This window comes from Parus major, chromosome Z (genome assembly GCF_001522545.3).
Source record: "Parus major isolate Abel chromosome Z, Parus_major1.1, whole genome shotgun sequence".
In the NCBI taxonomy this organism is placed as follows: domain Eukaryota; kingdom Metazoa; phylum Chordata; class Aves; order Passeriformes; family Paridae; genus Parus; species Parus major.
In genome coordinates this window covers 20,451,292-20,477,115 of record NC_031799.1, presented here as the reverse complement: position 1 = coordinate 20,477,115, position 25,824 = coordinate 20,451,292, and the positions used below count along the sequence as shown (strand labels likewise).

Here is a 25,824-nt window from a genome sequence, read left to right as displayed (position 1 = left end):
CTGAGCAGGCCATTGATGCTAGGATTAAGCTTTCACACGCTCAAGGTGATAACGCTCCTTTAAATCCTTGGGAGCTGAAAGTAATTAACATCCTACTCAAGCAAGTAGGACCAGCTAATTCACAAGGCAAGGGAGAACAGACTCTTGTCTCAACTCACAGCAGGAGTTGAGCCACCAATACACCCTTAAAAACAGATATGATGTTCTGTAGCTAGAAAGAGAAGAATCTAGGATAGGTAGTTAAGATCCAAAAGACAAAAATTCTACTAAATTTGTATAGTCATCTTCAGGGAGACCAGCAGCTAAAGGACAGTACAAGAAAGATAGAGAGCACCTATTACAAGAGCAAGTAGTGACAGGACATGGGATGGATAGGGCTACGTTTAGATTTGATGCTAGGAAAATCTTTATTGTGAGAGTGGTGAAAACTGGCTATCCAGAGAAGTTGTACTGGAAGTACTTAGGATTAGGTTGGATGGGACTCTGAGCAACCTGGTCTAGTGAAAAATGTCCCTGTTTCTGTCAAGGGAGTTAAAGTGAGATGATTTTTGAAGTCCCTTCCAACACAAATCATTCTATTCTGTGATCCTATTCTATGCTGTCTTTACATGCAAATCCACGTCTACAAACCCCATAATTACTTTTACAATACCTTTTCTTTTGTTACAAACATTTCTTTTGAGTCCAGGGAGACATTTTTAATAAACTTATTTCAGAATTTCAGATACATACATGCAAATGTCACATTCAAAATCTTATCGGCAGTGAAATTTCATTCCATTCACATCCTCTCTCACAGAGATAATTTTATGGTGAACAGACAAATTCTTTTCAGGACCTTCAATCAGAATGCATTTAAGAAAAAGTACTACAAATGCTTGAAAAAAGACTTTAAATAGAAGGGCTGCCTACATTTAGTGCACATTTCTAACCTCCATACAATGATATACCATCACAGAGCTACAGACTCAGAACTCTACAGCAAATCAATTATCTTTTATTTCACTATCATGCATGATTTAAAAACCCTGGTCCTGCCTGCCTCTCTGTCAGTATAAGCAGAGAAACGGCAAATTTACTGCAAGTAATTATGTATTCAGGATCTTCCCATCTTCTTCCTGCAGAAAACAAAACTTGGATCTGTCTCCCTCTATTACTATGAACAATTCTCAATTCCTTGGAACAGCCATAATCCTAAACGTACTGGATGAGCAACACGAAACTGGATAGTTTCTTGAATTCTCATTTTCCAATTCCATAAATTCTGGCACAGAACATTTTAAAGATGGTTTGCCAAATCAACAGATTATTTTACAACATTGAAAAAACCATATTTGATCTAAATTTGCATCTGTTAACAAAACTCTTTAAAATTACTGGAATAACTTTATAGGCAGATATGCCTGAAGGCAGCTGGTTGACAGGAGAGGAGTGTTGTCTTAGGCTTAGTTTGTCTATTTTTCCATGAAGATTCCTTGTAATACAGATTAACAATCTGACATGAGTAAATTTGCTGTAACATCACTGTGAAAGAAATATCTAAGATACTACTGAAGGTACTGTTATTTCCAAAGCCCCAGGTTATTCTTGGTCTTGCTAGTAATTTTCTTTCTGTTTAATCCTCCAAAGACCTGAATAATATGGAACTTAAAAAAATCAATCTTTTTCTTTCACCACCTGCACATAGGGAAAAGTAGATCATCTCAGTGTTTCCCACTAGACTAATCCCACAGACACAAGCAATTTCAAGTGCATTTCCCCATTTTCCAGGAAAGCCTGGTTTTCCCTAGCAGTCACCTCATCCTATGCTTCAGCCTTTCAAACCACTGGATTCTACTGACCTGTAAATCTAACTCTTCTGTACATTTAGGTAAGCCATCAGCCACTGCATATAAATGCTTTCCCTTTCTTCAGAGAAGAGGCAAAAGTATTTCCTTGACAGCCTTTCACATTGCCCTAGATGCATGCTAAGGCTGGCATGCCACAGTCACAAGGAAATTACTGTTGCCTAAAGTTTAACCCCAAAAGACTCTGATTTAGGGGTGAAGAGTGGTGTTGCAGGGTTTTTTTTGGACGGTGGGGTTTTTTTTTGTACAGCTGTCAATATATAAATTAATTTGCCTTACAGGATTAAAAATGTTTTGATTTCTTTTAGCCTCAAAAATAAAACATTAAATTATTTTTTCTACACTTGTCTCGTATTCTGTATGCTGCAACTTAAGATGTAACCCATCAGGCTACAGGAGTGAGAGGGAACGCATGTCTCAATGCTTTGTGTAGTGCAGTATGTAATTTCTGGTATAGGAACACAGTTAATTTATTGAACCATTTGTTCAATTATCATTTTATCTTTGTGACTATGATAGCACAAGGCTTCAACTAAAAATTTCAAAGCTGAGGTGTATCTGGAAAGAAGCAATAAAATACTTCTGATATTAAGGGTTCACAGTAGCCTTGGGAATCAGGTTAAAATGCCATAAAAGGGCAGTTGATGTCCTCACTACCAAAGAGCTACAGAATTTATTTACTACTACCAATAATAAAAGCAGAATTAAGACTAATCTACATTTGCTGCACATATAGCAGCAGTTTGGTATTTTTAGGCACCACAACCACTTCAGTAGCCATGGATAATATATTCCAGACCACACTCTTGTACAAAGACTCCTGTATGCTCCTCAACTTGGAACCATTACAGGCTTGTGCTCTAACTCAGCATATGTCTCAAAACATACATCACTCTGAACTGTAGATAAACTGGCAGAGAAGTAGTTAAATCCAGATTTGTAAATAAAAAAAACACCCTGTCTGGCTCAAGGAGGCCCAATAAGAGAAGGTGCTGCACACTGGGAGCATACAGGGAAACAATGCATGTCTCCTGGCTTCCTGTATTTTACTAAATTTTCCCTAGGCTTCTACTTTTGGTCAACACTGGAGACAGGATGCTAGATGAGATGTATAAATGTTCTGATAAAACGTTATCAAATATTCTTAAGTATCAGTATTTGCACATCTGCTGTGTCTCTGTTATAGAGTTATATATTGTGTGTAGGTATATGAAATCAAACACATTTAAGACAGAAATTAAAAGGGCAAGATTTTTCACATGCTATTAAAGCACCATAAAGATTGTTTTCTTGGACTAACACCTTACACATAATGAATCTGCAACCTTGAAAATTTCAGCAATTTTCATCTTTCATCTAACCATCAAATATTAAGTGTCACAGCATTGTCACAGTACAGCTGGCATGGACTGGACAAAGCAAATCTGACCATAACACAAATCCAATCCAGTTAGCCTAGTTCATGCCTGAACATGTCCCTGGGTAAGTTACAGGGGACCCACAGCCAGCCCCATCCAAGCTGAGAAGTAAGCACACCATTGGCCAGGAAGCTGGGCAGGGAGAGAGATATCAGCCAACAGCTGTCTAGACTGGGTGATTTGAATTGGGTATTTAAATGAGATCTGAATAATAAACAAGACTGTTTGTCTCATGAGCACCTGGAGTTATGGATCCATGAATTTATATATGCATATAATTCTGCTTGGACAACTGGATGGTCTCCCACATGATTGGTCTCACCCTGTAAGCCAGAGTATAATTCATTAGGTAATTTGGAAACATTTTAAATTTCAAGCTTGGTTTTTCATTTTCCTATTAGCTCTTTAGAAAACTAAATACTTTACATTTGATTATGCCCATGCCAGAAACATCTCAAATATTTTATGCGAAAGTCCTATCATATTTTATGTATACTGGTATTTGAAAACTAAACTCTAGCTGTTCTTCTAAAAACACAACCTTTAAAAATAAATGCATGTTTGATGTCAAGGTATCTGCACTTCATGATTTAGCCAAGCTCATCTCAGAAGGAAACACTTAATGGTATATCAGTACTTCAGTAGAGGAACTATCACCATTCACTTGCTGCAACCCCAGGAAATCTGAAAACCACTGAATTATTCTGGAATTTGGCATCTCTCATCATCCTGCACTTTTGGGGACTAATCTCCCCTAATCACGGCTTTTTTATAAACCAAATTAAAGCAATTCTTTTCACAGAAGTCCACTGCTTCCACATTCTGTTCTTTTGAGATGTAACAGAAAAAGGAAGAATTGCAGATTTTGATAAAATTTGCTAGTCTTAGAAAAGTAGTAAAATACCTCCTATTTGGGTCTATTATAGACACCCATCAGAACAATGAGAAAGCAAGCAGTAAACTTACAAAGAGAAAAACAGACACAAGGGAGGAAAGTAGGCCTGCAATTGTCAATAGAAAAATTTTCCGTGGTTGCAACAGCAGTGAGCTAAAGAGAAAGGGAAAGGCACTTATGCCAACAAACAAGGTCTCAAATAATACCGAATTTACTAGAGAATAAAGAGCACTATTTCTTTCTTCACCCAGCAGGAACAAACAGGGACTCTTAATTTGTTTTTTTTTAATTTTACAGAGGTTTTAGAACTGCTGGAAAACAAGATGTCCCCAGTAAACAAGCTTGTGACCTCAGAACTATTTTTTATGTGCAACACCACTAAGAGAAGCTATCCAAATTGTGGTAGGTCTGACACCAGGCACATGGTAGTAGTTTATACAAGCTTGTATCCCCTGCTATTTCTCTGAAGGGTGTTAAAAAAAACCAACCCCTATATAACAGAAATTCATAGTTTAGTGGGCTAGCATATCATCTACCTCAGACGAACAAGTGCTCTTTCAGCACTGAATTCTTTAGGCTTAGTTCAGGGCCATGACATTTTTGATGGACAAGCTTCAGCTGACTATTTATGTACATGAGCTATGGAATTTGCCAACAGCAGCACACAAATCCCCTTTTGCTGCTTTTAAGTCTTCTGCATTGAGAACTTACAACAGTTAACACTTTCAACAATTCAGTCCAGGACAAAAAGATGATTCTTTCTCTCTTGTGTGTTAGTGTGACGGTTTAAGGCCAGCATTCTTTAAGAAAGACTATCAATCCACTTGTACCAGGAAGAGATCAGTAACAACCAGGTCAATTTATCACACTAAATGCTGTGTTCATTAAGCAGAGATAATAGAGTGAAAGTTTAAGTACAGATTGGGCTACAACAAACAATCCAGGAAAATACCAACAACATCAGCAACTGGAATGCTTTCTTAGTAAAGCAGAATTCACCTCTTTTTGTGGAGTCATAATTAGTTAGCAGCCCAAATAACACAATAAATTGAATGACAAAATCTTTGGAATACTTAAGTAACTCTTATTTTCAAGTGTTATTTCAATGAGGTATTCTCTTACTTAACTTTAAATTAGTAAGACAAAACTATTCTATGCTCCTCAATTAGCATAATTTATCTTCTCTCTCAAATACATCACACAACTAAGTTCAATGACAATGTTATTTCATTTTCTACACAGTTCCACCTATCTGCCAGCTTAGCAGAGAAGCACCATGGGTAAAATCCCACGTATACAGTACTTCCAATATTTCATAACTTATAAAAGTCTGACTCACAGAGAATGATGGATTTTTAACATGTCGGACAAGTGAACCAAATCATGTTTACGGACACATAAATACACTTCCCCATGCAAGAGAACTTACCATCCCCAGAGCAGGACAGCAAAGCCAAGTGCTACTATACTACAATATTCTAACAGCTTATTAAAATAAACCAAAACCAATTTTCATATGAAATACATTACACCAATAAAATCCAGCAAAAATTACTAGTTATTGTAAAAACTCTCTTCAGTATAGTGAAAGATTACAAAAGTTACTAAAATTAACATTTGAGCTTATGTATTTTGAGAAAATATAAAATGCCAGACAGCATTATCTACAAATCAAATAATCTAAGAGACATAAATATCACAACCAGATCATAAAAGAGCATCTTTTTATTGTATGTAGGGATTTAGAGTAGTAATTTTAAAATTACTAGCTGCGTAGCATCTAGAAATCATAGTTTCACTAGTGTCTTTGTACAGTCAATGGTGATTAGCCTCCTAGTTACCTCAATACAATAAGCAAAGTGACTTACCATTCTTGCTGACATCCAGTTCCCTGAGATTAATGAGATTTGCAATGGATGCTGGCAATGTGGTTAGATCATTGTCTGGCAAACTCAGCTTGTGTAGAGACTGACAGTTAAAAAGTTGCTATTGAAACAAAGAAAAAAGTGAAAGTGATTTTCTTTCAGTTTTCTCTGTATAGCTTTTGTTTTTAACCCCTGTAAACTTCTCATCTCATGGCATGAAGACCAGGTTATTTAGAGTTTTTGAATACCAAAATTTTTTAACTACTTTCATTGAAAACTGACTCATATTACAATGCTTAAGAAAGCAAAAAAAATGTAGATGGTCACAAGGCAGCAGCTATGCTTAATACTTCCTACAAATTGCTTCCAGGATCTCAGAAACTGTGACCTGTAGTTACATATAGGCCTGCAAACATTGCAAAACATTTTCTATAATAGACATGCCATGTGACACCCCAGACGTGAGTAGAGTTTATTCAAGAAAGAAAAGAAAATATGATGGACACATCCTTTGAAGTCAAATCGCTCTGGAACACAGGATTTCAGTAGGTATTCACTTCCTCTCAAAGTATAAATTTTTTACATTTTTTACATCTTCTATTATTCTTCCCATTCACACTTCTTACCTTAAGTATAAAAAAAATCTTAAAAAGTTGGGAAAATTTTGAAAAAAATGACTAGTGAAAATATTGAAACTAGTCAAAGTTCAAGCTAGGAGTACAGAAAACTGTCTAATCTCTTGTGTATACATGCATTAACATCTTTATCAAATACTAGATCAGAGCCAGATCTCTTCTTGAATTCAAGGTACTTGGAGATTCTTCTTCAAAAGCTTTACATTTTGACAACGTAGGGCAAATAATCTTAACATAATGGAAGAAAAAAACCTCAAAAGATATGCAGGAAACTTACACATAACATTAAAACAGATTTAGTAAGATAGCAGGTGAAAAGATTTATCTGAACAATTTCTGCTGAACATTCCTTTCATGACAACTTTGGATAAGATCATGAATAAATACCTTGACTCAGTGATTTTCTCTTTTGGAATTCTGAGAAGAGATCATAAAAAGCCAGGAAGTGTTCATTGACCAAAAAAAAAATTATTCCAATCACTATCATACCAAGGGGCTCAGTTTGACCAAAATTCTTTGTGTCTCTCTCAACTACAAGGCCATTATTTGAACCAGAGACTGAACCAACCCCATTCCTTAAAATTTGCACATACCACCCCAGAACAAAAGCTGACACGAATTAGCAAGATGGACAGTTAAAGGAATGAGCTTTAACTTGTCTACTGTTGTTTCCAATTCTTCAGAAATATGCCTGTTAGAACTCATTTATGATAAAGGCTTTGAAGAGTTACAAGTCACTTAGGATACTTTAATGAGCTCAGGTATTTTGGAGCCATTCCCTTATTTCAAAAATACATACTTAAACTGTTTCCCTGGAAAGCAATAATCTAAACTCTTGGCATCATTAGAAATTTTTCTGATAACTCAGGTCAAGGCACGTGCAGCACAAGGAATTGCAAGATCCCTAAAGGAAAATGGAGGAGGAAGGGAGGATGATGTTGGCTTTGCAGTTGTTCCTTCTGTTGTTCTTCTTTATTGTTTACGTATTCATAATTACTAGTAGTAAATGAAGTGCAGGAAGCCACATAATTAAAGACTATTTTACAACAGAATTCTGATTTCTTCCAAACATCAGAATGAGAGAGAAAAGTAAAACTGTTAGTTTGAGCTTTTCAGCTCAAATGCACAGCATGGCATTTGGAGTAAATAGGGTACTTTTTCAGATGTGATTTAGCATATAGGATGAAATAATTTCAAATTCACTGTCAATTTTGAAGCTGAGACTATGCACCAACATTTCATGTAAAGTCAATTCCTTCTCTACCACAACCTTTCTCTCCTCCATGGTTTGCTCATACTGTGTCCTCAACAGGTCAGCTAAACTAAGGAACTGTACTGTAAGAACTGAGCTTTGAAATAAGCTGGAATTCTGAAAAGATTCAGAGCAATTAAAAAAAATCCAACAGCCACACTTATGGGTCATTTCATTGGTAAGGTTGACAAACAGCCCCAAAAGAGTTGTGTTGTGGCATACAAAGGCCAGATCACAAAATACTACTTGTGTTTTGCAAGTGGCAAAGAGGAAAGGTGAGAATGGGAATGTCTTAACAGGATTTCAGAAAACTAGACGGGGACTGATAAGTATCACACCCTTCTTACTTGAAATGGCTTAATTAAAAGCCTTTTTCAAGTTGGAAGACTAAATAAAATGGAAAAGGAATACACAGCTTGAAACTCTGGCTCCATATTGGCTAGGATCATTTCAAATATTACAAGCCTTCCAAGTTCTTCTATGGAAGTTTAATTATCAAAATTTTTGGTAAAATGAATAAAAATTACTTTGACTACATCTTCACTACCCCTAATCTCTCTGCGTGTGATATTCGCTGTATTTGAATTTCTATGTGGGGGCGTTTTCTTTTGAAAATTGAAAGAGTAACAAAAAATACTGACCAAAATTACTTAAAAGCTGGAAAAATCTTTAGTTCCTCAGAAATATGCCATTAAGTATGACTTACTCTAAATCCCATTAACTTGAAGCAAGTGTAGGCTATTACATGTCCCTGCAGTTAAGGAAAAAAAAAAAACCAAACCCAAAAAGGAACAAAAGATGAAAAGTTCAGGCAATCTTTCTAATCACATGGATAATTAAACTGTAGATTAGACCAAGGCAAGTGGTAGTCTACCCACTTCTAAGTGCACAGAAATAGATTTATTAACCAGTCTTTTCTGCTTTGTAACTCTCTTGAGCTGGAACTGTTGCTTGAACAATTTCATTACAATTCATACAACAAAACAGTCCAGCTCAAATGCATAAACTTTCAGACTACTAAGGCTGCTTCATGGCAAAGTACAGCCCAAAAGCTGAAGCAAGACACCATTAGCTTCTGCAATGCTGGTGAAGTAAAGACTTAATAAGCGTACCTAGAAGGAAAATCATCCAACATACCTTTGGAAGCTCTTCAATCTGATTAGCATCTAAATACAGTTCTTCCAAGGTCTTCTCAAAAGTAAAAATCTCCTTAGGCACCTGTTCCAGGCTGCAGTGAGAATAATCAAGTGTAGTCACCGTTTCCTCCTCTCCACGCAGACAGCGGCATGGCACCAGCCGCAAAAACAAATTCCGCTTTGTTGTCATTTTCAGGCACTGTAAAAGGGAAATTAGTCCATTTAAAAACCAACACAACCTCAGAAATACTCACATGCAGTTTCTCAACCTTCCACTGGCTGCTAAATACTGAAAAGAAGTAACATATATATGTACCTGCATATACATTTGTGTACACATTTTCTTTTAAATACAACAGAACTCTGATGACATTAAATGGGGCTAATACATCTAAAGATACCAGAAGATGAAGTCAAGGTTTAGCCTGTGACTTGTCACCAGCTAACACAGTCCTACACTGCAGAGGATCAGAGAAGTTTGAAATAGACATTTCTGAAGCGTCAATTTTGTCTTTACAACACAGCTTATCCTACCTTTACAAATGTCAGTGGAGTATTTCTGTTCAGCACAATAAAATTCACCCTCTACAGAGCATTAAAATGTAGCTATAGGAAACTAATCAGGTTTTTTTCGTACATGTAAATTCACATACCCTAATTACAAATCCCTCATTTAATGACAGAATACAATAAAAGGGATCAGTTTCTACCAACTGTTTTTTCTGCAGTTTAAACAGAAAAGTTTCCAAGCACAGAGATAACAACATGACCTCTTCTTGCAACTTCATGCCCTTTGGAAAACTTCAACAGATCCTGCTGCGCACACTGGAACAAGGAAACTTCACCTTGCTATGGGAATATACCTTTCTTCCTTTGAACTCATTGTTACAACAGTTCCCTCTATTCTCCATGACTTCTACATTATCCCTATTCAGCCTGAGAAGGCAAACCTAAATGGTGCTGACTAGCTAATCACTGACAGCACATATCAGCCATGTTCCTGCTGCAGTAACAACACAAGTTTAGATCTCTTTCTCTAACTAGCAATGGATTTTCACAAAATCTTCAAAAATATTACCTCAGATTTCAAGTTTGTCTGAAATTAGATGACAGACTCAACTTTTCAAGAAGGACCAACATATGCAGACCAACAACACAATCATGTCAGCTTCATTTCCTTGGGAAATCGGCTTAAATATACATACTTCTCCAAAACAGCACTATTTATTTTCTCAATCAAACTGCCAACACACCAAACGAAAATATGCCTTTTTTTTTTTATCTCCCTTTTTTTTGAACTGCTGAAATTATATTTCAACTTCTGGACAAGTGACAGGAAACTTTCTCCTCCAAGTGCCAAAAAAGTATTTCAGACACATTTACCAGACTGCACTTCAACTTTCAGACAGTACGTTAGTCATACAGGGAGAACATAAAATACCATGCCCATGGCACTATGTAAAGTCACAAGCAAGACCCCTTTTCTCACTAAGACATAAAAACAAGTAATGCACTTGGATTTTCCTCTATGTGCAGCTTAGCTTGCCAAATACTTCACAGTATGTATAATTCATATGGCAACAGATCAAGGGACTGCTAGACTTTAGTGCTTTCATTAACCAGAAGTAGAATTTATCACACAGGCTGTGAACAGTCAGATTCTACATCCATCCATTAAAAAAAAAAATGGATGAAAACTCCTCATTAGAATAGTGGGATGTCAAAACCTCATTTTTTAATAATGCTTCCACGTTGCTAGAATTTTGCTACAACATTGATTATCAGAACACAGTATTTCCCATAAAACTGCAGCCGCATTATTTAAACAGAAAGTGATCTAAAAAATTAAAAAGATATTTAACTCTATTGCAATACAAAGAGTTTGGAGACTGCAAGTTTCACACTGGGGATTTCCACAAAATGGGAAAGTCAGCAAAACAGATATCATAAGCTCCTCCTGCCTCCTCCACAGGAACAGGCTTAAGAATGATGTCTTCCAGCCACCCATAGACAGGTGCCGAGGATGCTACGGAAGCTGATGTGCTCACTGGATCAAAGTTACCCACACATTCTCCAAGCCTCTGATGCTGCATGTGAAAACACAAGCTGAATTCCCTGGCCAACACATAAAAACGGAAAGCCTTTGACAAAAAAGAAATTTTATCTCATTTTGCTAGTCGTAGTAGTAGTTCAGAGAATGGCAAAGCTGTGGAAAAACATGATACTTTCAAAAGAAGCATCAACAGCAGTCTCTTTAAACAGGAGTATGAACAGAAGAACATATGTCATGGAAACAAGAATTGGCAGAGATTGTACATTTGAGTTGATTACCAGAAGTCTGGCAAGGAAAGGCACACCTATATCCCACCAGCTGCAGCCATCAATAAATTCACTTTCTCCAGCCATTTCAGCTTCTGAGAACTATATTTTGAAAGCAGAATATCAAAAAGTTTACTATATGCCTCATATAAATAACAAAAAAATATACTACTTGTAATTCAAATACCTCAACAAAACCAGATTCATTACACTATTTTCCCCCTCTTCTTCAGCAGATGTTCTTTTCACTTGAAGTCATACTTGTTCATGTCTCTACAGTTTCCAAAACACCAAAACTCAAAGCTGAACAATGCAAAACCCACATATACCTAGTTTTCCTAACTTATTCCTTTATTTTGTAAGACAGCTCTTGAGCTTTTGGAAGGCATGCGGGAAGAAAGATCTGCTAACAGATCACATGCATCCACAGCACTGTAAACAGATTAACAAACAAATGCCTGTACAATATTACAGAACTGGGTCATAGCTCCTTCAGTTACCATGTCCCTTTTATATACTTAAACTCACAGATCACATCTTAAGCCCAAATACTCAAAACTCATATTTAAGTATCAAATAAACAACCATCCTCCAAAGCACTGGTTTGACCAATCTGGACATATATCTAATTGTAACTCTTCAAAAGCCAGAATGAACCAAGAAAGCTTCATTTAGGTGAAGGGGGGGAAACTGCAATGTGATTTAATTCAAAATGGTTTTATGTTTGTTCAAATTTTTCTTCTACACATACAGGAAGAACTGTTTAACACTCATGTTCTACAACAGAGATGGCTGCCAATACTAGGAAATGGGTGTGTCAGGATAGTGGCAGGAAGCATTCCTCACTGACACTCCTCTACAATATATATTTTATAAACCAGCAGTCAGACAAAGACACATATCTCTCAGTCTACCCATCTTGTGGCCAGTTGCCCAAGCAGAAAAATTGTAATGGATGAAAGGAATTAGAAAACACAAGAGAATACACTATCAAAGTTAGAACTATCAAAGACAGGAAAATGTGATTTCACACGCAACATGTGCTTCTCTTATTTTGCTCAAATAGGAACTTCTCCATGTTTAGTTTAAGTACACAGAATGTAGAAAGGTACACAAAGGATAGTGATTTTTTCTTGCCCATAAAACAGGCAAGAATATCAAGAATAATTTTGATTTCCTAATACACTACATCAGACCACCTGAACTGCCAAATCCAACAATGTAAAAATTGTCTTGCAGACCTACAATGTTGTGATGGCTTATTTTTCTCCATCACTTAACAACCCCAATTCTTAAAGGGGTTAAAACAGTAATAGTAAAACAATAAAGATAGTGAAGGAAAAAAAAGAAAAAACCCAAAGCACATATAAAACTCCCTTGCTTCCTCAACCATTAGAGCCTTGACACAAGTTTACCTGAGGTTCAGTGTTCACAGCCAACAGCAATATTATAACCTTTATCTAGATCTTGGGTTGTTTTGTGGTTTTTTGCACTTCTTGAAAGAATATAAAGAAAAAAACACCACTCTGCACATATCTGCTCCACCTTGGACAATGGTCTGCAGGGTAATCTCTGTTTTGGTGCCTGGAGGACCTCCTCTCCCTCCTTCACTGTCCCTGGCATCCGTCTGCAGGGCTGTCTCACATATCCTCACTTTTCTTGTCTGGCTATTGTACAGTTTTTTTAATGCTTCCTTAAATATATTATCACAGAGGTGCTACTAAGATTGCTGACTGACTCAGCTTTGGCTAGTGGCGGGTCCATCTTGGAAACAGCTGGAATTTGTTCCATCCAGCATGGGGGCAGCTTCAGGCAACTTCCCATGTGCTAAAGTAACACCTGCAGATCCCCATGTAGGGTCCCAGAAGATAAGGGTCTAATGTGTTTGTCTCAAACACCAGCAGCAGGGTGGCTGTGGCACCAGCCAAGGACTGTAGGTAACAACAGCCAAGGACTGCTGGCAGTAACACGGTGAGAAAGAACAAGATGTGACTGGACAAGGGGCCATGCAGAGGTAGGACAGCACTTTTCTGGGACACACGTCTTTGATCTTCCTCCTGGAGATAAGCACAGCTCAGTACAGGACAAACAGAAAAATGAGGTAGAGAAGCAGACACAGAGTGTATGAGGAGAACAAGACCACCAAAGATCCAAAGCCCTCTGACCCATTTGCTTAAGTACCTGGAAGAACAGACTCTGCATGATGACCAATTTACACAGAAAACTCAAAACTTTTCTCCAGGTCAGGGAAAGCTTATGTATTAAAAACGGTCCCCAAATCAAGCCCAAGTGCATGGCAGCCCCTGGATCCTGGACATCCTATTGTCTGGATAAATACAGAAGCCAGGACTGGCTCTGTCTCTTACTCCCTCTCTCTCCATCTTTAATTTGTCTCTCCATCTCCTTCTTTGCACCCTACATCTTTATCCAAAATCCACTGCTGTGTACATACATTAGGAGGTGCAGGACTAACATACCAACTTCCGCACCATGTTCAATTAACTAACAAAATTTCAAAAGCTTTTATGGACCCAGTAATTTTAGTTATTCCTTCTGAAAAGCATCTACAAGTCTTAGGTTCTCCCTTCCCCTTACAGGTGGGACATCAAACACCAGCTATTTAATACTTGCCACCTACACCCAATACAAACTGTAAACAGTAAAACAGAATAGAATACTATACAATCATGTAAATTATTGTTAAATGAAGCTGAAAATAAAAACATTGATTTGAAGACCAATGAAAGAAAACAAGATCAACAGAAATCTTGCATATATGCTAAATTTTAATCCAGAAGAAACTAACATCATTCATGAACCATCACTCCTCCCTTGAGCTCTGATGATTCCCTGCATACTCCCATCACCCAAACACCTTGCAGTCCAACACCATCTGTAGACCTGCCAGGACCCATGGGACATTTTCAGTTTAACCTCAAGTAGAGCTCAAGATCACAGTAATTTTGTCTTCAGTCTATGTTAGTTTGTTTAGAAAGCAGCAATAGTTTCACTGTATCATTAGTCCCTTAGATTTCCTGTCTGATGCTAAGAGGATGGGATCACTCATGGTCAAGAAAGCACTGCTTCCCCCTCCCAGGCCTCATAAAAGGATGTTACATCAGCAGCAGTTGAAAACAAAACCAGTTATCAGATGTCTATACAGAAAGGCAAGATGAACTAGGCACACAAAATACAGTGATGTATTTTTTAGTCCACCTCACTGTCTACAAACTAGTGCAGAATTATGGAACTAAGCACATATAAACACAGAAAAGGGAAAGATTGCGCTGGGGAGTATGTAACCTAACACGCTGCTTGACAAATACAGAAAGGCTTTAATTAGCCAACTGTCAGAAGTCACAACATTTTCATGTCGAAACAAAGAATTATGAAAAAACCCATAAGGGTTTTTCTCTGCCTAAAGCAGTAACAAGCACCACAGAAGACACCAAAACACAGGTTTTGTGGTTTCTCAATGACAGATGCTATACTGTGAAATGTAACAGCACAATTTACATTAAAGTCTTCCAGTTAAAAACAGCACGAATTTTCATGAATTTAGGAAAAACTATAAACAACATCGTCTTTCTAAAAGGAACACAAAACATCTTAGGTTTTTACAATAAACAGAATACAGAATTATTCACTCTTCAATCTCGAAGTATTTGGCACCTCTTACTCATCAGGAAATCGGGGGGGGAGGAGGGTGAAATGTGTAGGGGGTAGCATTACGGCTTGGTACAGACTTCCCCTAAGATCAATCCAGTTCTCTCGGGCAGGAAAGGTGAACTTAAAAAACAAGCTGCAACCACCATTTTGCAAACACCCTAGCTTGAAAGTGTGTTTCTCTTCAATCCATTTTTCTTACCATCTTTGGGAAAGGAAAGGATGGCTCCAACCTGATAACCACCTAAAAGGACCTGAAGCATGCAAAGACAGCCTGCACTGTGAAGAAACTTTCCCTTTTTAAGTATCACTGGCATTCTTTGGCTGAGGGGTGAAGCCTCATTTGGTGACAATGCCAACTTAAGGTATTTTCACTTCTTCCTCCCTTCTCATCCAAGCTATTTCTTTGTGTCACTTCAGGAAAAAAAAAATCCCCAAACTTGACTGCTTATGTCATGCATTTCACTGAATGAGACTGGAAAATGTATCAGTACAAACAAATGAACCGAAGTACTGCACTCTGGATAAAAGAGAAGTGGTTGGAACTAAAATAGACACCATTTTAATATGAAGCTATAGTCTGAGGATCCCTGGTTCTGGCATAAAAACAATGCTCAACTGCATCCATGGCTGTGTGTCCTCATGCAGGCAAGGAACACCAAAAAAACACGCTGTGCTTGCTCACAGACAGCATTCAGAGAAAAAGAAATAAAAGACATTACTCTTGAAAAACAATAGTGAATGGTAACAACAGGAGGAAGAACATGTTAGTAAATACAGTGAATAGCCAATTGTTAAATGAAAAAATATTAAGGATGCTTGCTGAGTTTTGTTGAGAAAACTAAGGGAACAGAGAGCACAGAAATCTGGATTTTTTACTGATCCAGCATACCAGAATGTAACCAAACCCAACCATTCTCTACTCCTAACTTGTCAAAACATCTTCAAAGTTCTTCTTGGGGTTGAATACTTTGCAAGTTCTCAGTGCCTCTATATACTAAAACAACAACAACAACAAGAAAAAAAAAACCCACCCCAAACCATCCACTCATCTCCAAGGGCCAGGGCAGCAAGATAATTTCAGTAAATTCAGGCAATTCAGAAAAGCAATGTCAGGTATGAATTCTGGAGACATTTACTTAAATTATCTCTTTTTTTGCATTCCACAAATAAATTCTAACCAGATGTCAATTTACCATTTCTATTTTGCTTTGATTTAAAAGAATCAGAAATCCTTTACACAATTAGAACATGAAGCTTCTCATCAAACCATATTATAAAATCTCTTTATTTGTTGCACTTGCAATGGTGTTAACCTGTAATCAGTTACATTTTCTTTGTTTAACAACAGCATTTTCCTGTTTTACTGGAACTAAGGAATCTCTAACTAGGTATGTGTTGTAATAGATATTTTTTAGCTGAAAAGTTTATCTAAACTGCCTACACTAAAACAATCCTCAAGAGTTAAGTTTGACAAATAAAACCCACCCTAAGCATATAAAACGAACACTTCAGAATCATTATTTCTATTTATTTTCTGCAATAAAACAGTCAGCAGTACCCAGCCTTACCATTGCAAAAGCTTAACAGTGACAAAAACAGTGACAAATGACTTTGTCAAACCAGAACAAAAGTACTATTTTTAAAATGAGAAGAAAAAATCTCAAGCAAATAACCTATGTAATAAAAATTCTATTTCAAGCGCAGCCTTTAACTGAAACAGTAATGCTCAACATCATTACAAGCCTAGACCAAGGCTTCAGTAAGTCAGAGCTAAATGGGAGTATAGATCTGTAATTCAGTCACCCTGGTATTTTTTGGAGAGAAACAACATGATCCAGCACACAGTCCAAGAAGTTCCTGCAGATCATTGATCGTAATTTTTTGATGTAAGTGGTAAAAGAGCCAGCAAGGAAAGGTGTGTTGTTGGACCTTGTACAAACAATTCAGGAGGGACTGAGAATGTGAAGGTTGGGGGCAGCCTTGGTTGTAGCAACCAAGACATGTTGAAACTCAACATGATCCAGAGTAGAGGAAGCAAAGGAGCAATCAGGACTACAACCCTAAACTTCCACAGAACTAACTTCAGCTTCTTCAAAGACTTTCTAGCAGAATCTCATGGCTTAGGGCTCTAGAAGAGAAGGAGACCCAAGAAAACTGGTCAATATTCAAACATCATTTCCTCTAAGCTCAGGACCAGTGCATTCCCATGAACCAAAAATTAAGCAAAGGGAGCATTCTTTATGGATGAGCAGGGAGTTTCTAACAAACTTTGAACAGAAGGACGACATTTATGGAATGTGGAACAAAGGACAGGCCACATGGGAGTATGACAGGAACACTGCCACAGAATGCAAGGAGGTGACAAGGAAGGCCAAAACCCACTTCCAGTTGAGTCTGTAAAGGAATACCAAGGACAACAAGCAGGGCTTCTAAAAGTACAAGATCAGCAAAAGGAATGCGAGGGAAAATGTGGGGTCACTGCTGAATCAGATAGGTGACCTAGTGAAGGAAGACAGAGAGAAGGCAGAATTACCGAATGCCTTCTTTCCTTCACTGTTAACTGCTGAGGTCAGCCCTCAGGAATCCCAGACCTTGGGGCAAGGAGAAGAAGGCTGGAGAAAGAAGACCTTCTCCTAGCTATTGAAGATTCAACTAGACAGGCTTAACATTCATAAATCCATCGACCTTGATGGGATGTACACACAGGTGTTGAGGAAGCTAGTAGATTATATTGCTAAGATACCCTCCATCATCTTTGAAAAACCATGGAGAGCTACCCAACAACTGGACAAAGGACAAAGTTAGTCTCATCTTTAAAAAGAGCATGATGAACCCTGGAAACTACTGGCCAATCAGCCTCACCTCCATCCCTGGAAAAGTGATGGAACAGAACACTCTGGAGGTCATCACCAAGCTTGCAGAAGAAAAGAAAGTCATCAGGAGCAGACAGCAGGGATTCCCTAGGGGGGAAAATCATGCTTGACCAATCTGACAGCCTTGTGTGATGGCAGGGCAGGATGGGTAGATGCAGGAGGGGAGAGCAGTGGTTATTGTCTGCCTCCACTTCAGCAAGGCTTTGAGCACCATCTCCCACAACATCCTCATAGGTAAGCACAGGAAACGTGGTTTAGATAATGGACAATGGGGTGGACCAAGGGCTGGCTGATGGCAGAGCTCAGAGGGTCATGATCCAGGGCTCAGAGGGTCAGCAGAATCCAGCTGGAGACCTGTAGTCAGTGGTGTTCCTCAGGGATCAATACTGGGTCCAGTCTCACTCAGCTTTTTATGACTGGCCTGGATGAAGGGATCCAAGGTACCCTCAGCAGGTTTGCTGACAATACAAACTGGGGAAGTGGCTGATACTCCTGAAGGCTCTGCTGCCTTCTGGCTGGACCTTGGTAGGCAGGAGAGTTGGACAGAGAGAACCCTACTGAGGTTCAACAAGGGCAAGTGCAGGGTCCTGCACCTGGGGAGGAATAACCCCAAGTACCAGCACAGGCTGGGGCTGCCCCACTAAAGAGCAGCTCTGTGGAGAAGGACCTGGGAGTCTTGGTGGATCACCAGGTGACAATGAGCCAGCAGTGTGTCCTTGTGGCCAGGAGACCCAGTGGGATCCTGGGCTGCATTGGGAAGAGTGTGGCCAGCAGGTCAAGGGAGCTGAACTCTCCCTCTACTGAGCCCCAGTGAGGCCACACCTGGAGTGCTGTGTGCAGGTGTGGGATCCTCAGTACCAGAGAGACAAGGAGCTCCTGGAGCAGCTCCAGCAAAGGGTCACAAAGATCACGAGGGGTTTGGAGCATCTCTCTTACAAGGAGAGACTGAGAGAGCTGGGCCTGTTTAGTCTAGAGAAGAGAAGACAGAGGGCATCTCATCAATGCATATAAATATCTCGAAGGTGGGTGCCAAGAGGATGATACCAGACTTCAGTGGTGCCCAGATACTGGACAAGAAGCTATTGTCATAAACTACTACACAAGAAATTTCACCAGAAGATGAGGAAGAACCTCTTTATGTTGAGGGTGGCAGAGCACTAGAATAGGCTGCCCAGGGAGGACGTGGAGTCTCCCTCTCTGGAGACATTCAAAACTCAGAGACCTTTCCTTTGTAACCTCCTCTAGATGACCCTGACTTGGATGAGATGGTCTCCAGGGGCCACTTGTAACTGTAACTCTTCAGTGATTCTATCAATTTAAGGCAAAATATTTTACAGCAATATCCTTACAAAACAAGGGAGAGAAAAAAAATTAGAAATTAAGTTAATAGGAAAAAAAAAATTTAAATATTCAGATAACCAAGCAACTGCACTTTTTACTCTTTTTAAAATATATTTATATTGACTTCGCATAATAACACTACTTAAAACACAGCAACACACATACACTGTGATAACATAATTGTAGCCCAGGTAGCTGCAAGTATGTTCTCACACATTTTCTTTTGCTTTTTTTCTGAGACAGCCCTAGAAAATAACTTCCATCTGGACAGTAAATCTATCCAAGTGCCAGTGTAACACTTCCTCTAAAGAATGGTTTCTAATTGGATACCATTAACAACACTGCTGAGATTAGCATTAGATCTGAGCTTCATTTCTGATGTTTCACTTGATTGCATATTCTTTGGGTGTGTATTTGTCGTGTTACTAAGAAAACCATAAGAGGGAGGAATAAATTCATTTTTAAAACTACTGCATTTGAATCTCACCCATTTTTCTTCTTTGGATTTAACAAAAAAAAAAATACCCAACAAAAAACAACAAAAAAACAAAAACAAAAAAACCCCCACCATATAAATGCAGTGATTTTTACAATGGCAAACTGAAGTCTGAAGGAAACTGCAGGAGTCCCACAAATCTTCACAGAATATGCAACAACCCCAGCTTCTTTAAGAACTATGACATTGATACTTCAGTATTTCAACACTGATATTTTCAGATGGCTAAAAAATTCTTTACACTATGGAACTGAAACAATTTGGATTTAGTATTATGTATTAAATTAATACATAGCCAGAAATATGAAACATTTATCCCAAAAGGATATTGAAGTGCACTCCATCCCCCACTAGCCACTTTTTTTTTAAAATATGCAGTGGAAATAATCACAGTTACTATATACCTAGTAATCCCAGCATTTTGATACAGCTAGCTGCAACCAAGCTACTTCAGAATTGCTTTGCTTTCCAAACCCTACATCAAATAACTTTTAAAAATAAATAAATTTTTTATCAAATAACCTCATTTTCTTTCATTGCTACTGTGAAAAAGATCCATAGAAACAAATTCCTGACTTTCTACACAGAGAAACAAAGAAAATTAAATACACAGAGCAACCAGACTAAAAGATGGCAAGCTTCTGGCAGAGGTAAAAAACTGTAAGAAACAGCTTACACTTCAGGTTTAGGTTTTTTTAAGGATTAGTACTTCATGAAAAAATATTTTGCACTGCATACAGTCAACATCTATTCCAGCAGAAAGGAAGAGATTCTGTCTTAATTCCTCTAGTTATACTACCATAGTCAAAGAGATGAACAAGTGGAAGTAAAGGCAAGAGGCGTTGCTAGTCATTTGCCCATAGAAAGCAGCAAACCTTATGGTGCAGCCAGCACAGCTGAGGCAGTGCAGCAACAGCATGGAGTATTAGCTCAGTGGAGAATGCCAAAGCACACAAAGCATACAGCACTATAGGCTACACAGAAGGTTAGAAAACACAAGCATGTGCACACACTTCTCTCTACTTAAGCATATGCTGTTTATAGAAATGCCAGACAAAATATGCAGAAGATTTTCTATCCTTTGAACTAGTATTTGGTAATCTCAAAATAAAAGTCATTGAGGAGTCAATATTTATTAGCATTTCCACAATCTGAGCAGCACTATTAATAAGATCAGAGCAGATGGAAGCTGCTGTCATACGCTGTTGGGGTTTTTTCTTCTGGGGCAGGAGGGGGACTATGTAGCACAGTAGCAGTTCCTCTACAGGAATTCATACAGACCTTCTGACAATTAAATATTCTTTTGGATACTCTTTTATTCATGAAAAATACTTGCCTTTGCAAACCCTAACAATAAAAGGCAAGAGCAAGTTAGTGCCATCTGCATTGGCATTATTTAATAAAGAAAAAAGCTGATTCTGAACATGTGTTGCTTTTCGATAGAGTTCTGAAAGCAAATCAGACTTTGTCTTGTTAGCACATTTCACATTTTTATATATGCTCTCTAGCTAAAAAATCTTAACACATCAGTAAGAGAGAAAGTATATGATACGATGTATATCTAGGCTTTAGAGCAGCAAACCAAAGAGGACAGTAAGAGGCTCAACAAAAACTTTTAGCATTTTTTCAAGTACTTTTGATCCAAGTTTTCAAAAAATCTGTTTATCATCTGTAAGAAAAAAAATTACAAAACTCAGTATTCTAAAGTTCTCAAGCCAAAATACTTAATAATGGGCATTGAGCTTTAAAACAGAATAATTTTCCTCTCCCATATACTGCCCTTTCTATATGTGCACACAAATACATGTAAACAGATAAAATTTACTTGGGTCCTCAATAGATATTCAGAGCTAAAAAAATCTGCCTTCAAAGTAACATGAGATGTGATGCAGAATAAAATTCAAGTGCTGGGAAGGCAATTATAACAAAACATGAATAAATAAGAGGATTTCTATTTTAACACATTAGGCAGATGGTCCAGAGGAAAGAAAAATAAGGTACTTACCACTGTGTTACTTTCTTCTCCCTGCTGCTTCTTCCCTGAGCTTTCAAAGTCAACATTCTGTTTAAGACAAAGGGAAGAATTTTAGAGACCCTATCACTACTAGGGTTAGAACAAGCCAATATTATATTGTATTGGATTTTTTTTTGGCTTTCTTAGTTTCAGTTTTGTTAAAAGAAAAGCTGTGCATGCGTGTGAATAAAAGCTTGAATATTTCAGGGCACTTGAAAGACTTCAAAGACAGCAAAATTGCATATGTTCTTTTAAAGGAGATAAATCTTTTGTGTACAAAAGAAAATAATTGCTTTTTCACCCTGTTTTTTATTTTAAAGCACTCTGTCTACTAAATTGTTTCATTTTTATTCCCTTTGTAGTTACCATATTAAAATATTAAGTATCGCACAGATTTCTCTTGCTCACAGTTCTGAAAAATTCTAAGAAAAAAATAATCAAAAATTAATCAAAGACAGAAAGAGTACATTTTTGCACTGTTAACTTTAGGAATTTTTTAGAAAGTTGTAGCACTTTGTATAAGGCATAACAGATTTCAGATGCTAACTTCACTGAAATACAACAATTAAAAACAAATGAAAGCATCCAGTGTTTTTGACTGAATACACACAAAATTAGTGGCTGGACTAATAGGAAGGATTAATTTTGACTCCAACAAAGGCAGAAGTAGAACGTATCTTCAGAGGGATTAAATGTCACTGTACTTGGACAGATCATCTAACTGAGCACAAAATTACGTAGAGCAGATAAGAAGCTAAGTCAAGCCAAGTATATTCTGTCAAATTTTCAGTATCTAGAAAAGAAGTTAAATTGTGGGGATCACAGGTAGTAGCTTCATTCGAAGGATTTGCCTATAAATGGAACTATATTTCATTTCTTCCCAATAAAAGCAGAATTAGGCCACCATAAAATAAAGAAATAGATCCTAAAAGAGATTTAAAATCAACTTGTTCCAAGAGAAAACAAGTTCCTTGTTTTGGGGTAAGAAGCAGGACAATGAACTCCCACAGAAGTCAGGACTGCCACAGCAGGATTGCATTGCAATCAACTTTTGCATATCACATGGGCTATTCCTCATTTGGGAGTCACTGATGTCAGCTTCTGCATTCATACCAAATGAACTCCAATCCACTACACTGCATACATCTGTACATTCATTTTCAATAGAAGGGCATCCAAGACATGCAACTAGGGGTGAAAGTAATATTAAAGCCACAAGCCTTTCATGTTTCCTTCTGAAAAAAAAAAAAAAAAAATCTTATTAGTTTAGCCAGCCTCAGAAATGCAGGGAACCACTCAATACAATTAAAGATCAAGAAATACATCAATGATCAAACCAGATTCTGAAACTTGGGCTCTTAAACAAGTCAGTCAAATTGCCATGGCTACATGCTTCTTTCCTTTCCCACAGCACTTTGCTGCTACTGCAAAACTATGTGACCTTTACAAAAACTATTTCAGAGCCACTGTACACAAACTACCAAACAGAAGAAATGCAGGTCTGCAATACTTTTGCCAGGATAAGCAGAATTCATCCAGAGAACACAACAGTGCAGAGCTAGATGTGAAAAAGAGACAGTCAGGTGACTTTGCCTCTGAAAGATAAAGACCTAAGAGATCAAGAGTCTGCAGGCAAAGCATTCACAGTACAGAAATTATCAAAGAAATAGCTAGCCCCATAATCATCACAAAAACAATAAGCAAAAAGGGATTACTCTTGCATCATTTCCTGACACCTGTTTGGCTGCCTCATGGTAGGGAGTCATTACCATTTGAACTGTTTGCAGACTTCCATCCCAAGCAGAAGGAACTCCTCCAGTCTCAAACATCCAGAGGCAATAATAAAGCAAGTGTGTGCATCAGGGGAACAACACTACCTAGATATCTCAGGTCATGCTGCTTTAGAGATTTAGTAGCTACACAAGTCTCTGAACAAGAGACATCAGTTACAAAATAAAACAAAAGCAATGAACTCAGTGCAACTGATGTTTCCATAATGTCACTTGAAACTGTGACATTGAGTCACATAACCTTAAGCCTCTAGCAAAAGATGACAGCTAAGAATGTGCTGTAGCTACAACTGTAAGCACTGATGATAACAAAAATCTTCTATCACCACACAGTTTGCAGGAAAGCACAACCTCTCTAAGAAAATAATCTGGGATATTTGGAGGACCTCAAAGTAACCATGTACCAGAACTACAGAAGTCTACAAGACAAGTGGCTCATGTTTGCCTCAAACACCAGCAGCAGGGTGGCTGTGGCACCAGCCAAGGACTGTAGGTAACAACAGCCAAGGACTGCTGGCAGTAACACGGTGAGAAAGAACAAGATGTGACTGGACAAGGGGCCATGCAGAGGTAGGACAGCACTTTTCTGGGACACACGTCTTTGATCTTCCTCCTGGAGATAAGCACAGCTCAGTACAGGACAAACAGAAAAATGAGGTAGAGAAGCAGACACAGAGTGTATGAGGAGAACAAGACCACCAAAGATCCAAAGCCCTCTGACCCATTTGCTTAAGGACCTGGAAGAATGGACTGTGAGTGGTAAGTCATTTGCATAGGAAGCATGACACTTATCTCCAGGGCAGGGAAAGCTTATCTATTAATAGATACCCTGATCTAAACCCAAACAGTGGTCCCAGGACATGCCATCAGCTGAACTGATGCTGCAGCCAGGACTGTAATCTCTTTCGTTCCTTCTTTCCTTCCTCCTCTCCTTTCTTTCTCCTGCTCTTTAATTCATCTCTCTCCTCCCTTACACCCTACCTCTTTATCCAAAAGACAGTGCCATGGGTACTAACATACCAACTTCCAAGCCAAGTGTGTAATTTACTAATAACACTTCATAAGCTTTTGTGGATCATCTGATTTCCATTCCTTTCAATCAATGACTATCTACAAATCTTGGGTGCTCCCTTCCCCTTAAGGGTGCAACATCACAAAGACCTCAGAAGTGGTATCAAGTGCTTTAGATTACTAGTAGTAGCTTACCTTCAAGGTAAAAATACCTAATGAAATCTTATTTAACCATACTCTCTCTAGCACATGATCAATCACATCAGACTGACTCTCAGTATGTTTCTCTAACCAAAAAGCTCTAGCACTCAGTTTTACCGAGAGAGTACTTGTAGGAACTATCTTAAGTATCCATCTTTTTCCTACTCTTTCTTAATTAAAACCCAAATGCTACTAGAAAATTCTTGCCAGATGGACTACCGGTCTGACCCAGAGCAGCCGTTCCAATCACGTTCCGATGCACTCCAGGGTTGCTCACAACTGAGCAAGTATTTCTCATTCCACTGAAATATTTCAGTTCCAATTTACCACTGGCTTTAGACTACAGAGGGTGATAACAAGAACAGACAGCCTAAGAAAAATAGTGAAAGATTGAGCAGTCAGGGATCTGGTTAGGAAGACTAAAGCACTGGAAAAATTACACCTGGCCAGGGGCATCAAGTGCAACAAGAAAAGCTTCAATAAGATAGCTTCTTTGCCATATAGGGGGAATTCGACAAACTTCAGAAGCAGGTCCACAAGAACCTCAAAGTTCAACAAGGCCTTAGGTTGGGGCAATCCCAGACACAGACTGAGAGTGAGAGCAGCCCTAGGTTGGGGCAATCCCAGACACAGACTGAGAGTGAGAGCAGCCCTGCCAAGAAGGACTTGAGGGTTTTCCTGGATAAAAAGCTGAACAACAGCGTGTGCTCACAGCCCAAAAAGTCAAGTGTATCCTGACCTGTATCCAAACAGCAACCAAGGGAGGTAATTCTGCCTCTCTCTTCTGGTCTTTGTAACATCCCACCAAGAGTACTGTGTGCAGTACAAGAAACTCTTTACCATGAGGATGATGAAGCACTGGAACAGATTCCCCGGAAAGTTGTGGATGCCCCATCTTTGGAAGTGTCCACACAAAGAGGGTGTGAACTAGATGATCTTTAAGGTTCCTTCCTTAAAGAAGGAAGGTGATTTCTGTTACTTCTATAGGCACATGGGTGATAAAAGGAAGACTACGAAAATGTGGGTCCTCTCCAAAGGAAATGGGAGAACTGGTTACCTGGG

General features: G+C 38.3%; 1 protein-coding gene across 11 annotated transcripts in view; it reads right to left on the bottom strand.

The window, feature by feature from the left end:
• The window catches only part of ERBIN (erbb2 interacting protein), a 116,811-nt gene that overhangs the window by 53,455 nt on the left and 37,532 nt on the right, over positions 1-25,824 (bottom strand). For 9 of the 11 annotated variants that reach the window (XM_015652939.3, XM_015652940.3, XM_015652938.3 and 6 more), the window contains 3 exons: positions 21,752-21,808; positions 9,050-9,247; positions 6,029-6,146 (listed from right to left, as the gene is read on the bottom strand). In XM_015652939.3, coding sequence (XP_015508425.1) covers positions 6,029-6,146; positions 9,050-9,238 — 307 coding nt within the window. In that variant the 5' untranslated portion in view covers positions 9,239-9,247; positions 21,752-21,808. Of the gene's footprint in view, positions 1-6,028; positions 6,147-9,049; positions 9,248-21,751; positions 21,809-22,873; positions 22,894-25,824 lie in introns of those variants that run through there. The other 2 variants (XM_015652936.3, XM_033520259.1) reach the window with 2 other exon arrangements.